Below are 13,151 nucleotides of genomic sequence, written 5' to 3' on the forward strand. Positions count from 1 at the left end.
AGGACAATCACTTGAAAGTACGAATGTTTAGTGACTTTCCACTTTTTCCCCCCTACTTATTTGAGGAATCAGCCACAAGTCAAGATTAAGGAAGAAATTGTGCTAAGGTATAGCAATATTATAAAGGATCTTGTGGATTTTCTTGTTTGGTATCTATCAACATTGTAGAATAAAAAACTTCGTCGTAAGTAGGCTATGGAACATTGAAGAATGAAGATTGATATTTCTGGTTTACTCAGAGTTCCTGAGACCTAATAGTGGGCTTACGCAAAGTTCCTAAAAAAGGAGCAATCTCATTGGCAGATGGCGTTCACGTGATCGTCGTTTGTCGATTAGGTCCCTTTCTTAGTTCTCGGAAACTGCATGAACCCCAGTGAACTTAAAGAGGTCTTTTTTGAGTTCAACAATGAACCCACTATAAGACCTAAAATAGGAACCAAAGATTATAGAGTAAATCTATAATCTTTGATAGGAACAATCTCATAGGCAGATAGCGTCCGATGCGAATGTCAGGCGTCAGCGTAATCAAACTAAATGACTTCTTTGGTATTCGTAGACAAAACGTTATATGAAATAACTACCTAAAAAAAAAAAACTGCTTAAAAGCCCGGAAATTTCCTACCACCATACAGTGTTCGTCTTGTCAAGGTCGACAAAAATAGTCTATGCGGGTTTCTGAATCACCTTCAATTTGTCTTCATATGGCCAATATTTCCCAGTATCGATTATTAAATTCACAATGACTTGAATTCTAAAGCGACCAACGAATAATAATTTGGTTTTCAGTAGTTTTGCTCACGTCACAATCAAGCGATACTAATCGAGAGATGGCAATGATCATTATATAGGAAGTACGGTAAACTCAAGCAGATATCTCCTTGGGTAAACCACAGCCCTCTTAAGAGGGCTGTGGGTAAACTACTCTCTTGACAACCCTGTGTGTTTTGTTTTGAAATTGGTTATGATCAGTACTGACCATGAAATTAAAAAAAATTCCACATTCAAGACTTACGCCTTTGCACGATGAATAAATGCATTATCGTGCTTGTTCGTTTTTGACAGAACCTATCTTTCTATCCATGTGTGGCTGACACATTCCTTTCCTGATGTTTCATCTGGTTTAGCACCAACCGGATATTTAATTTCTTCCACCTCAACGTTATTCAAACAGTTAGGTCTGACACAGTAACATCATCAAATCTGAGGAGAAACGTTCGAAAGGCGCTATATTATTCTTTGTCGTACTTTTCATTTATTTTCACTGCTGAATCCCGTTACCGAGAATAAATCTACGAAAAGACTCAAAAACCAGACTATCAAAGTTATAATTTCTTAGGGCTACTTGCGACTGTGTGCACTCCTGTGACTGAGGAGACCCAACCGTGACCTACAGATCCTTCAACACTCTGGGCATGGATAGTCACCAACCAGATCTGGGCGCCGCTGTATTCTTCTCGAGTCTTCATTATAGCTGTGGACCAAAGACCTCCACTGTGATCTGTCTAACGTTCCGTTATGATTGGCATTACCTGATTTTAGAGATTGATGCAGTAAATCCTTGAACCGCTTATACTGGCCCCCTGGTTTCCGAGCTCCCTATGTGAATTCGCCATACAGAGCTATTTTGGGAAGTCTTGCGTCTTGCAGCGCGCGAGTTGTATTAAAATTGTCCTACTATATGTAGAAAAAAAGACTGAAGGTAGAGTCTTTTAGTTGTGACCACTGAAACTACGTTTATAGAAATTACAAACTTTATTATCGATATAATGGCAGTTTTGTTCCAAAAATTATGGTCTAATTAACATTTAACTAAAAAATCATACATTGCACAAGATGAAATAAATATTAACCTATTAGATATATGTACATAACTATGTTTATGATATATACAGTATTCTACAGGTGAATGTAAAATATACTTAGTGGAATTTGGAATATTTGAGAATAACAACAGTCTTCAATCCCTATATACATTATTCACATAGAATTAGAGCAAAATTGAGAAATTCTTATTCAAACAAAATGAACTGGTTAGAAAAAGGAATAAAACATTTTTTATATACATAAATTATTATGGAATATTCACTTCTTGAATCTTCGATCACTCAAGTGAATGCCTGAATAAAATTCAATCTATATTATTCATTCCTTGCAACAACAGTTGTCCCAAATGAAAGATCACTTCGCACAATATTTTTCTGGAATCCACATCGTCTGCTTAATTTTGCTTTGGAGGCTCTTTATCGACTCTCATGTCATCGATTTTCGCCACAATCTTTAGCGCTGGTCCAAGTTTCATCGACATAGCCGTCATAAGATGATCTTCCTTCAGCAGCATAAGAGCTTGGCCGTCGATTTCCTGTATCAAGAAGTCTTCAGCATAATCCGAACAACCTGGTAGGTTTTTGATGAAGTCGCACACTTCCTGAACCTGAAAAAATAAAGATAATTGAGGATTAGTAACTATCTATAAATGATGTTGGATCATCTCAATTGAAACTTCGCTATACCGTCCCGCTGTCGGAGTACTATAATTGTAATTTGAGTGAACAAATTGCCATTTCGAATGCAAGAGTTTTGACTTGACGTACTACTCCGGAATTTTTAAACTACACAGTAAGTAATCTAAAATGATAATACTTACACTCCATTTCAAAGGATCCACCTTAGGCAAGTCATCGTCAGCTCCATTCGAACTCATGGTACTCTCAGCTCCTGATGGACAGCTGTCCACGTCCATCTCCAGACTCTCCCTCTCAGACTTCTTCTTCTTGTCGCTCTTCTTGCTAGACTTCGAACAAGCAACAGAACAGAAGCGGTGGTTCTTCTTGAACTTCGATTTGAGATCGACGGTACCACAAGCCTCGCATTTTGCCATGTCACCGTCACCCTTTGAGGATATGAGCTGATCAGACGGCGTCCCGGCGCGTTTCTTATCTGCAAGTAAAAATGAGAAGATCGATCAGTTTCGGGACGTCGAAAATCGCGATGGTTAATTACGTAAACCGACCAAGGTGGTACCACTCAGAAGCTTGTGCGAGTTAGTCTCTGTCAGAAACCTTATTTTGATGATGACTATCACATATTAAAGCTTCATGGTTTCAGATGCGCATCTATCTGATTTTTATTATTAAATAATTTGCGTTTGCGGAACTAGAACTGCGCTTGCAATTTTCTTGAAACCCAATGCTTATTATTGGCATATTAGTTTCGATGAAACTTGCGTTCGAGCTTTGGTCTGGACGCGGCTTTAGACGCATGCGCATCCGTACATAGAAAGGAATATCAAGCAGCCCTACACTACGACTTTCTATTTTCAATATTTATCTAGGCGAAACATTATAAAGAATTTGTTATATCATATTTTCTATGGAAATCACGATCGTTCTTCCTGTTCGTATTTTTGTGTAAACACCAAGTATCATAAAAGTAAAATACTCACTTGGTGGTTCATCAGGGTCCCTCTCCATTGCATTATAGCTCGTTTTCAAGTCACTGAGTAAACCTCTCGTTACCGGGAAAGGCTCCGAAGATTCGTGAATGACGAAATCCTCGATGACGTGAGTTAACACCTGAGGTTTAACCATTGCCTTAGGCGGACACCTTTCTTTAACTTCTTCAGTCAATGGAAGCCCATTTTCTGCAGGAGTGGGGGTAGATTGAGCGGCACTGGAGATCGACGAGGGTTGTATGGATGGCTCTATTGTTCCAATATTATGTTTTGTATCGTTCGAATTGGAATTGGCTTCCCGTAGTTCCCCTTGAGAAGAAGTGGCTGAAAGTAAGAATTCGATGATAATTTGTTAGAAAAACTCACACAAATATACCAAATATTGTCCCATCTGGTAATTTTATTCTACGTTTTCTAGTAGAACGCCGAATTTTCGAAAACAATTCCATACAAAGTAAAATCCCGATATGTCACTTTGGAAATGGTTCAATTGTTTTCAATTTTCAACTTACCGTTGAATCGCTGATTAAATACTGAAAACTCGAATGTTCGAAGTGCGACGCGGGATTTCCGTGAAATTCGCCAGGTGCTCATTAAAACGACTGCCCGCGAAGTAATCGTAAAATTGGATCATGCGAAATTCCAGAATACTCTATGACTCATCGACGGCTCGATGCTCTGTTACAGTGCCGCCAACTATTCATCAATTTTATTAACGGACAATCACGGTATGAAACTGCTCCAATATGAATAAATACGCGGGCTAGTTCGAAATTGTAGTAAAATGCAACCTTTCAATTTTATCGAATATTGCAATTTTAGTTTACCTTCAGAAGAAGAATCCTTAGCTTCACCACTGCTGTTAGCCGATTGCGAAGCGCTATCTGCCGATGACACTTCGTTCATCAGCTCGTTTTTCACCATAGGCACCGAACTTGGCAAGGGGACTTGCTGTGCCTGCTGCATTGTGATTGTTTGCTGCCCATTTTGCTGGATCTGATGAATCTGATTTTGATTTGTAACTTGCTGCATCTGAGTGGGTTGACTCGTTTGAATTTGACCAATTATGGCGCCTTGTTGTGCCATCTGATTGATTTGCTGAAAGTGGAAACTTTTTGTAATGAACTCTACTTACTTCATCTACTGTCTCAGGAATATTATTGAAGTTGTGTGAAAATATGTCGGGAGGTGAACGAAGTTACAATTAGTTCTTATCATTGCAACTCAGAGATCTCTCATAATTTTCTAGGAAATTCGAATAAACCACTGTTTTAAAAATGACAAACAGAAGTCACTCAGTTTCCAAAAATCTGTCATAATTTGCGTCAATCAATGTCAATATGAATAAAGAGTTCTTTTTCAATGAGAGTTTTGGTTTGACTAACCTGTTGGATCTGCTGCATCTGCATAGTCTGCTGAGTAACAGCTAAATTTGATTGAATAGGCAAACACTGCTGGATAGTACCCTGTTGAATCGTTTGTTGTAATGTTTGTTGAACCTGTTGCGTATTTGTTTGAGACATAGAAGCAACAGGCATTATAGGTCGGTCTCCCGCCATCTGAATCTGTTGTTGTATTCCTTGAATGGTTTGAACTGTTGGAAAAATATATTTATGAACATTTGTTCAGGGGCGGCAAAAAATATAACTACTTACTCATTGGTTTAGGTTGGATGTGTTGCGGCTGCGATCCTTGCTGCTGCTGCTGTTGTTGTTGTTGCTGCTGCTGCTGTTGTTGCTGTTGTTGTTGCTGCTGCTGTTGTTGTTGTTGTTGTTGCTGCTGTTGTTGTTGTTGTTGTTGCTGATGCTGCTGTTGTAGCATTATTTGTTGTTGTACTTGTTGATGGAGAGGATGTTGCTGCATAAGAATGGTCTGTTGGGTTTGTTGCTGTTGTTGCATTTGTTGATTTTTATTTTGATTCACCATCTGCTGATTTTTATCCACTGTCATTTGGCCACCATGCGTCATTGTTGCCGTCATGCCAGTTGATGTATTCATCACTACCATTCTGAAATCAAAATTCTTCTCAACATTTTGTCTTGTGCTTCAAAATTCGAAAGAATCTACTTCATTTTTTATTTGTATTCTGTATGGATAAGCGAAATCTATGGTTTCCGCCGATACTGCAAATTTGCCAAAACAAAAAATAATGAATCTTTAGAATATGGTTCATTTTATTTTTGAAATTTAGTACAATGGAATCAATAAAAATGAAGACTTACTGGTGCTGTGGCATATTGTTATAAGGCTTGATTTGAGTTTGGTTTGCCGCATCAGCTTTTAGTGCAGGTGAAGTTCGTACTTGAGGTGCCTTTGTTCTTATTTTGGTTCCAGGTTTGCCACCCATGGAAGCCTGTAAATATATAAAGCTCTGGGATTTCCATCAATTTAGTATTCCAAATATTCCTAAATCATATAGAACTAATACTTACAGGTGTTTGAGCACCAATAGTTTGTGTTGAAACAGCAGAACTAGCTGGCCTTATATTGTTATTGGAAGGTAGAATGAGAGGTCTTGAGGTTGGTTGTTTTGGTTGAATATTTTCATTAGCGTTTCTGGGTTTAGATATTTGTTGAACATTTCCCTGCGTTGCGATAGTAGCTGGAAAAGGAATTGAATCAAACAAATGTTGAAGGACTTATTTGTCGTGAATGGCAAAATGAAATAAGTTACTTACGATTTTGTTGAGTTTGGATGGTAGCTTGTGGACTTTGTTGGATATATATGCCAGGTCCAGGAGAGCCATCTGGCTGTGTTCCTCTGATGAATATTGGATTTGGGGTCAGAAGAGTTTGTGGTTGGATACCATTTGTTGCCCAAACTTGAGGAATTCCATTGAATTGCCATGGTGCTGCGAACTGCATAGGTTGACCACCAGGCTGAAAAATTGAAAAGTTGTTTTAGATGTGAAATTCATCAGAATAAAGTGATTTTATAACTTTGACTGTCAAGATTAACAGAGTTTTTCATTGAATAATATATGACTTCTTTGAAAAATAACTTAGTAGGGTAGAGAGTCTTCTCACCTGAATAGGACTAATGATTTGAGCAGTAGGTTGTGAACCGATCATTGCTTGAGAAACCTGCACACATTGCCCCTGCTGCTGTTGGGTCTGTACACCGCCTGTGCTAGTAGCGACTTTCTGCATCACTTTTTGACCACCCATCACCTAAAAAATGTCAGCAGGTAAGACACATACTTTGATAGGTTGCTCAAACAAAAATAAATAAGTTTCTTTTACATACCAGTGTTTGCTGATTTTGCGTGGTATAACCAGGGAATGTAGCACCTTGACTTGCTTGAATAACTTGTTTGCCTTGCGCTGTTGTGAGCATATGGGGAGCCAGTTGGTTTCCATTGAAAGGTTTTGTTATAACCTATAAAAGAGAATAGAATATAGATTTCGTATCTAGATTATATATTACTTTGATTCCCCTATTGGAAGGGCTGATGGGAATATTTTTATAATAAAAAAACTAACATTAATTATTCATTTACCTGTATCTGTTGAGGATTTATTCCAGTATGCAACGCTATATTGCTTGGCATCAACAGTTGTCCTTGGGCATTATAGAGCTGAGAGAGATAAGTTGGGTTCTGTAAGGGTTGTTGGATAACTTGAAGCCTTCCATGGCTCCAATCAGCGCCGAGTTGTTGTGGATGGCTCTGTGTATGTTGCAGAGGTGACATTGTTGTTATGGTTGTACTTCCTGATTGAGCAGTGGTTAGAACCTGACCGCCCTGTGTCTGTATCATTTGACCCTGCGGGGCAACTTGTTGATGTATCGAAACAGTGTGTTGTTGGGGCGGTCCCATTGATGTTGTGGCTTGAAGCTGCCCATCTAAAATAATCCCTAGTTATAGCTTTATTCTCTTAATAATAATTTCATACGATAACACAATGAAAAATCCACCAAGAGATGAAAACGGGCAAACCATAAAAATTTACATTGTATGGAAATTTCGAAGTCGATATGTACTTACTCGATGCATTAACTGTGACCTGCTGAATCTGATGCGGACTCTGGGAGGTAACCATTTGTTGCTCTTGCTGAAGGGCCACCTGTTGCATTTGTTGCTGTTGTTGTTGTGCCACCGCCTGCGCTTGCGCGTTCGCGTCTGCGATTTGCTGAAATTTCATGAATATTTTCACAAATCATTCAAGTCCTTCGCTTCTATAAGATTATAGGTTAACATCAGCGTGGTATCAGTATGAAAGACCCATTTGTTTGGGTGCTGCCACCCTGAATTCGAAGATGTGTTTGGATTGTATTAAACCATCCGAACCATCTGGCACCATTCTAGAAATTAATACCATTACTGACATTTTCGATGGCACAGTGATGGTAGTAACAAATCAAAGAAATAAATGGAGATTTCCAAATGTACCAATATCGATAAAATTAGGAAGGGCACTAATCGAAAAAAATGTTGACTATGATTGGACTGGGTTTTCTTCTCTAATTAACAGTATGTTCATTTACTATTACTGAATTTATGGTCCGAAATTTAAATTCCCAAAATAAACTCTTGTTGTGAATCAACAACTAAGTTCATGTGTAGAGTGCCTCACCTGTTGTTGGCTCTTGATGTCGCTCATTTTGTTATGACTTCCCGCTTCTTGTTTTATGATCTGCTGTTGGTGTTGCTGTCCTCTGTCTAGATTTAACAACGTGTGGGCAATATCATACTTGCAATCGTCAGCGGTTATATCGTGAATTCCAGCCTTCTGAGCTAAGGTTTCTAAACACTGCAAGGACCTACTACCTTGGTGATTGTTGTTGTCCCCGTTTCCACCTTGTTGCGACGATTCGGCTTCTCTTCTGGTACTTCCGTTTCTTTGCTCTCCTTCGTTGTTATTATTTTTCTCCTGCTTGTCTATAGAGCCGGTATTTGTCGCGTCTTTAAGCGGTTGCTTCTGCTGACGCAGGTGGTTTTCGTTCGCTTGCTGAAGGTTGTCGTAGTGTTCAGATCTGAAAGAAGTAGAGGGTTGTTATAAGATGTGGTTCTTTAATGTTGGATGGAAAGCGGTTGGTTGCATGCTTCGGTAGCATGCAATTCGATTTTGAAGCCGCAAGTCATGCTTGGTTCAATTAGTCATTTGCAATGGCAGCACATGAAGTCAAACCTTAAGCTCTAGATGTTTTTTTCTGGTGTGTAATTTTCACTGAAAATCTTATAATTTAAGTAATCCCAAATTTTCATATTAGGCTCCTTTTTTTTCGATGTGTCAGTATCAGCAGAAAAGTTAGAGTAATACAAATCGAATATGACCTCCTCAAAGTTCTGGACCAAATAGACCATTTTAAAAAAATTTTGTGCTATAGATATCAAATAACAGATTAATAAGGAAAGCTTCATCGACACAAAGGAGCATAATTTTATTTAGCATTAAGTCTGGGGGGACACCTCAGTTCGTTCTCGAGAAAATTTGATCTGAAAGACTTTTTTGAGTTTTTTCTTAACGTTCATTCATGCCTGTCTTTTCTTAGGCAAGCCAATGAAAAAGACCGGTGTAGAAGCAGTTAATTGTTCGCACGCGTTTTTAATCTACCCACAATCCACCCATATCAAATACACAGGTCTTTTCATCAGAACAAGTTAGTTAAAAACCTGCCGTCAAGATTCAATTCAAATTAGCCCCAGACACCATTGTCCGTATTTGGGAGTGAATTTCGTCTCGCCGAATAAAGAGGGCGCCAGGGATACGTCTGGCACTCTTTTTTTTGTCCGTCGCTCAAGTATCTCATACCACCTAAAATCCGATCTCGACGATGGTGGCATGGTAGACAATGATCCGGACGTTCTCAAATTCCATTGCGGGCGAAAAAGAGCGCAAAAGGAAATAGAAATCATATCCGTTATGGTAATGTCAGACCGGATATGGTTCGCCATCTTTGACGCTCTATATTGGCTGGCAGGTAATAGTGAAAACGAGGTAGCATACAATTTTCGTTTACTCGGATTACTATCCGATTCTATTAGTTCGTTTTTGATACCATCAAATCATATCGAAAACAGTTGGGATGATATTAATCCATTGAACCTCGAGGAAACGTTAGCGTAGGGACCACGGAAACATCTCGTAAATTTCCACAATGTAACGATTGCTTGAAAGTTCTCGAAGCCGGTAATTCTGTAGGGCAACAGTTCTCGGATAAACCTATGCAGGGAAAGGAACGCGTATATACATTCAAATTTGAATTATACATCCGTGTAACTATAACCGTTTCTCATTTCATTTATTCGACGACCGTTTTCATACGACGCTATTTCTGTCGTCTGATTTGCATTCCTGATTTGAATGGTTAGATTTTAGAGGGTGCTTAATTGGCATTCCTCCATTGATTTACGACTGCAATAATCATCTATGTGCGAATGGATCCCATGAACGATGAAATTTATGGGAAAATCGGTAAGCGAAATGTCATCAATTAAGGACTGATGCTTCAATCCTTTTGTGTTATGCTTCTTCATCTCCCTCGTAAAATATTTAAATATTATCGCGATATTGGGAACTACATTTCATCATACGTCTTTGTGATTCCGTGGAAGGAGCATAGAAATCAGCAAGAGATATTACTTTAAGCCCTTCTTTAGCGCGGCTTCCATAGAAATAGATTATAATGCCTCTACGATACTTGATTATATTTCCACTTTTTAATAAAAGACAAATAACGTTTATCTATGAAGGGTTGGAATTTTAGGGGGGCATCTTCCATAACTTTCACAGTCCTCAAATTCAGTCAGTTGTTTGAGTTAAGTATTACATTTATAAAATAACGATAAGTAGATTCGTCTATACTGACAGATCAATGTAAACTTTCAAGCTGATTCTCGTCTATCGGACCACCCATCCCTATAACAGGACCACAGAGGGTTTAAATTTTTTTCTTGTTCAATTCCAAAGGGTTGGCGGTAAAAAGATTGATTATCGCTGTGCGGACGAACTTAATGATTCTCGATGAATGGAGTTTTATAAATCGCCCATATCTCCATTTAATATTCATAGTTATGCGAGTTATGAGTAATTCAGGTTCTTTATAACTGATTGTAATATAGCAGTTGCCTTATAATTACTGCTCCTTACTGGTTTCGAACTTAGTATCACAGAATTTGAAATGAAGTCCACTGCGATGTTCAATCCTTTATAAAAACTTTATAAAGTATAATAACTGAGAAAGTTATTTTCCCGGAGTCTGATGTTTCACAAGAATTTCTCAATCGTCCAGCACCTGCTTAAAAGTCGGAAGAATCTCTTATATCCCACTCAGCTGTATCATAATATGGTCGACTTTCTTGTAACAGAAGAATTCTAGAAGCTAGTGAGATCTCACGAAATAAATTGTATGATTACTTAATTAGAGGTTGTTTAATTGGAATGGCCGATCTGAATGATAAAGATTACTGGAACACAGTTAAGTTGCGCTTTTCAAGTCTCAATAATTGACGAGGCAGTTCTAAATATATTTGACGCGAAAATGACGATGACTTTTTTCGAGATTTTCCGTTGTAAGATGATTCCGTACCTTGGAAACCGGGAAAGTGTAATCCAAGAGTTTCGTGTTATTGTTATCCAGGGCTGAATAAATTGGAAAGCGTCCCCTTCCTCCCGGGGGCCCGATGCCAACGATTTGAGTAGGTATCGAATTTTTCGACCAGCAGCTATGAGGACCGGAAAGTTGGATGAGATTTTTATTGGAGAATACGAGATTAGATGCGGGCAAGGAATAACAACTAGGGGGGGTATAAAGGGGAGGAATTACGGGACCAGAAGATGCGAACTGAGGTAGATACATCCCTCCCAATAATGAAATATCGAATGTACTGTCAATTTCGTTAATGAGAAAAGTATTCCCGAGACATCGAACACCAGGGTCGGATAACAAATATCAAACGTTGTTCCGTTTAAATGTTTTGTGGTGTTGTGTGGTTTTTTTAATATACTTGGACCATTTTTGTCTTTTTGACCTAGATAAAAAATATAGCCATTTTAAGTTTTCCTGATGAGATATGGAAATCTGACTCTGAAGTTGTTTCAAGCACTAAATATATACCATTTTAACCTTGGAAATAAGCTACCCGGAAAAAAGCATAAACTCGCTATTTGAGTCACTGTAATTTCTTTATCCTTCTCTGAATTTCTTCTTCCTTTTCCATATTAATAACGAATTCGGCTTGCAACCACCCATATCAGCTCTGGATATAAATCTCCAACCTGGTATTGTTTTGATCCCATGTCTTCAAAAAATCCCAGGAAGGGTACCTTGAGGAACCAAAGATTATTTTTACTACGTTGTCGTTCGCATCTGGTATTGTTTATTTACGTTATTTATTTCATTTCGTACAAGAGATTACCATATACAAACAAAACCCGCCATTTAACCATTCATTTTCATATAAAATGAATAAAGGATATTTTCTCAGAACGTTCAAACGTTACCAAGTTACCAACAAAGACAAAACTTGCGACAAAATAACCTTCAGAATAACAAGCTAAATCACGACACTACATATCTGTAATGTGTTATTTTCCAAGTACTTAATTCTGTGGATCTTTTAAACAGAGTTGTATTCAGTCGAAGAACCCAATTTTTCGAATTTCACAGATATTTTTTTTTGGAAATATCAAATTACTCGGTAAGAGTGGGGTTTTGGCTTTCTGTTTTTTTTTATGGTATCTATAAAGGACATAATGAGGAAACTGGAAGAGATAGCTGGAATCTTGTGTTCGGAGAAAATTCATCACATCAATGAACAATTATATTCCAAATATTATTTATATAATTCGATAAAATAGTATTTCTTTCGGCCTAAGGGACTCTATGTCGAAATATACGTACTAGTCAAAGACTCGCCCTGTATACAGAAAATAAAGAATTGAAATAAATCAAAATAAGATAGCTTTCTGATTTTGTTCCGCTCTCTTACTTTGTTCCTCGTTTTATTTTATTTGGTGTATCTACTCATGTTTTATTTTAATTCTTATTATGTTAATTTATTTGCTGTATTAACTCACTTCAAAGTATCAACGCAGATGCTTAGAACGACGATAAGTGCTCGGCTGTATAAATTTAATAGGGACAACTCCTTATATTTACTGGAAGAAATTTCTGCAATTATGTATCAACTTTAGTTCAACTTCAACAAATCAATTGAAATGATATTCCTTATCATTTTATCGTTCAATATTGAATATTTATTCAAACTCATAGCAAGTATGGCCTTTATACAGAAACGAATTGGTGAATGTTTGTCATCAACGTTTTATTGTAATTCGTAACCTAAAACCTTAAAACAATTTTCCGAAACAGTATCCCGAAATTTTGTTAACAGAAGAATATCTAATCGGAATTTTAAACCCTTGCATTCTAGTCCCTCCATCACAAATCTCCACAAAGTACCTGCTGTCGGAAAGAAATTTATTTGTATACTGCGTTGAAAAGGAGGATCCAAATACATAGCTGGACCGTTTTTATCTTTCTCCACTCAGACGTTCTCGGTTCTCGGAAGGTTTATTGAAAAAATTCTACAGGATGGAATGGTAAACATCGTCTATAGAAATCTGAGATCTGTTGATGGCGATGGGTCGTTTCGTGATGCGGACACATTGTAGAAATTCGGGGAATATTTTCATTACCGGAGTACGTGACTCATAGTAGAAAAGGTTAATGGAATTTAAGGATTTATATTTGTCG

The 13,151-nt window shown here is 37.8% G+C and overlaps 1 protein-coding gene across 3 annotated transcripts in view; it reads right to left on the reverse strand.

Moving 5' to 3' along the window:
- Positions 1-1,733: 1,733 nt before the first annotated feature.
- The window catches only part of LOC123311269 (polyhomeotic-proximal chromatin protein-like), a 39,916-nt gene continuing 28,498 nt past the window's right edge, over positions 1,734-13,151 (reverse strand). For 2 of the 3 annotated variants that reach the window (XM_044895135.1, XM_044895133.1), the window contains exons 2-15: positions 8,027-8,426; positions 7,438-7,582; positions 6,952-7,295; positions 6,699-6,830; positions 6,479-6,622; positions 6,130-6,331; positions 5,884-6,053; positions 5,674-5,822; positions 5,107-5,459; positions 4,837-5,045; positions 4,279-4,549; positions 3,443-3,775; positions 2,645-2,937; positions 1,734-2,431 (exon numbers count right to left, since the gene is read on the reverse strand). In XM_044895135.1, coding sequence (XP_044751070.1) covers positions 2,219-2,431; positions 2,645-2,937; positions 3,443-3,775; positions 4,279-4,549; positions 4,837-5,045; positions 5,107-5,459; positions 5,674-5,822; positions 5,884-6,053; positions 6,130-6,331; positions 6,479-6,622; positions 6,699-6,830; positions 6,952-7,295; positions 7,438-7,582; positions 8,027-8,426 — 3,358 coding nt within the window. In that variant the 3' untranslated portion in view covers positions 1,734-2,218. The remainder of the gene's footprint in view (positions 2,432-2,644; positions 2,938-3,442; positions 3,776-4,278; positions 4,550-4,836; positions 5,046-5,106; positions 5,460-5,673; positions 5,823-5,883; positions 6,054-6,129; positions 6,332-6,478; positions 6,623-6,698; positions 6,831-6,951; positions 7,296-7,437; positions 7,583-8,026; positions 8,427-13,151) is intronic. The other variant, XM_044895134.1, reaches the window with a different exon arrangement.

This window comes from Coccinella septempunctata, chromosome 4 (assembly GCF_907165205.1).
Source record: "Coccinella septempunctata chromosome 4, icCocSept1.1, whole genome shotgun sequence".
NCBI lineage: Eukaryota > Metazoa > Arthropoda > Insecta > Coleoptera > Coccinellidae > Coccinella > Coccinella septempunctata.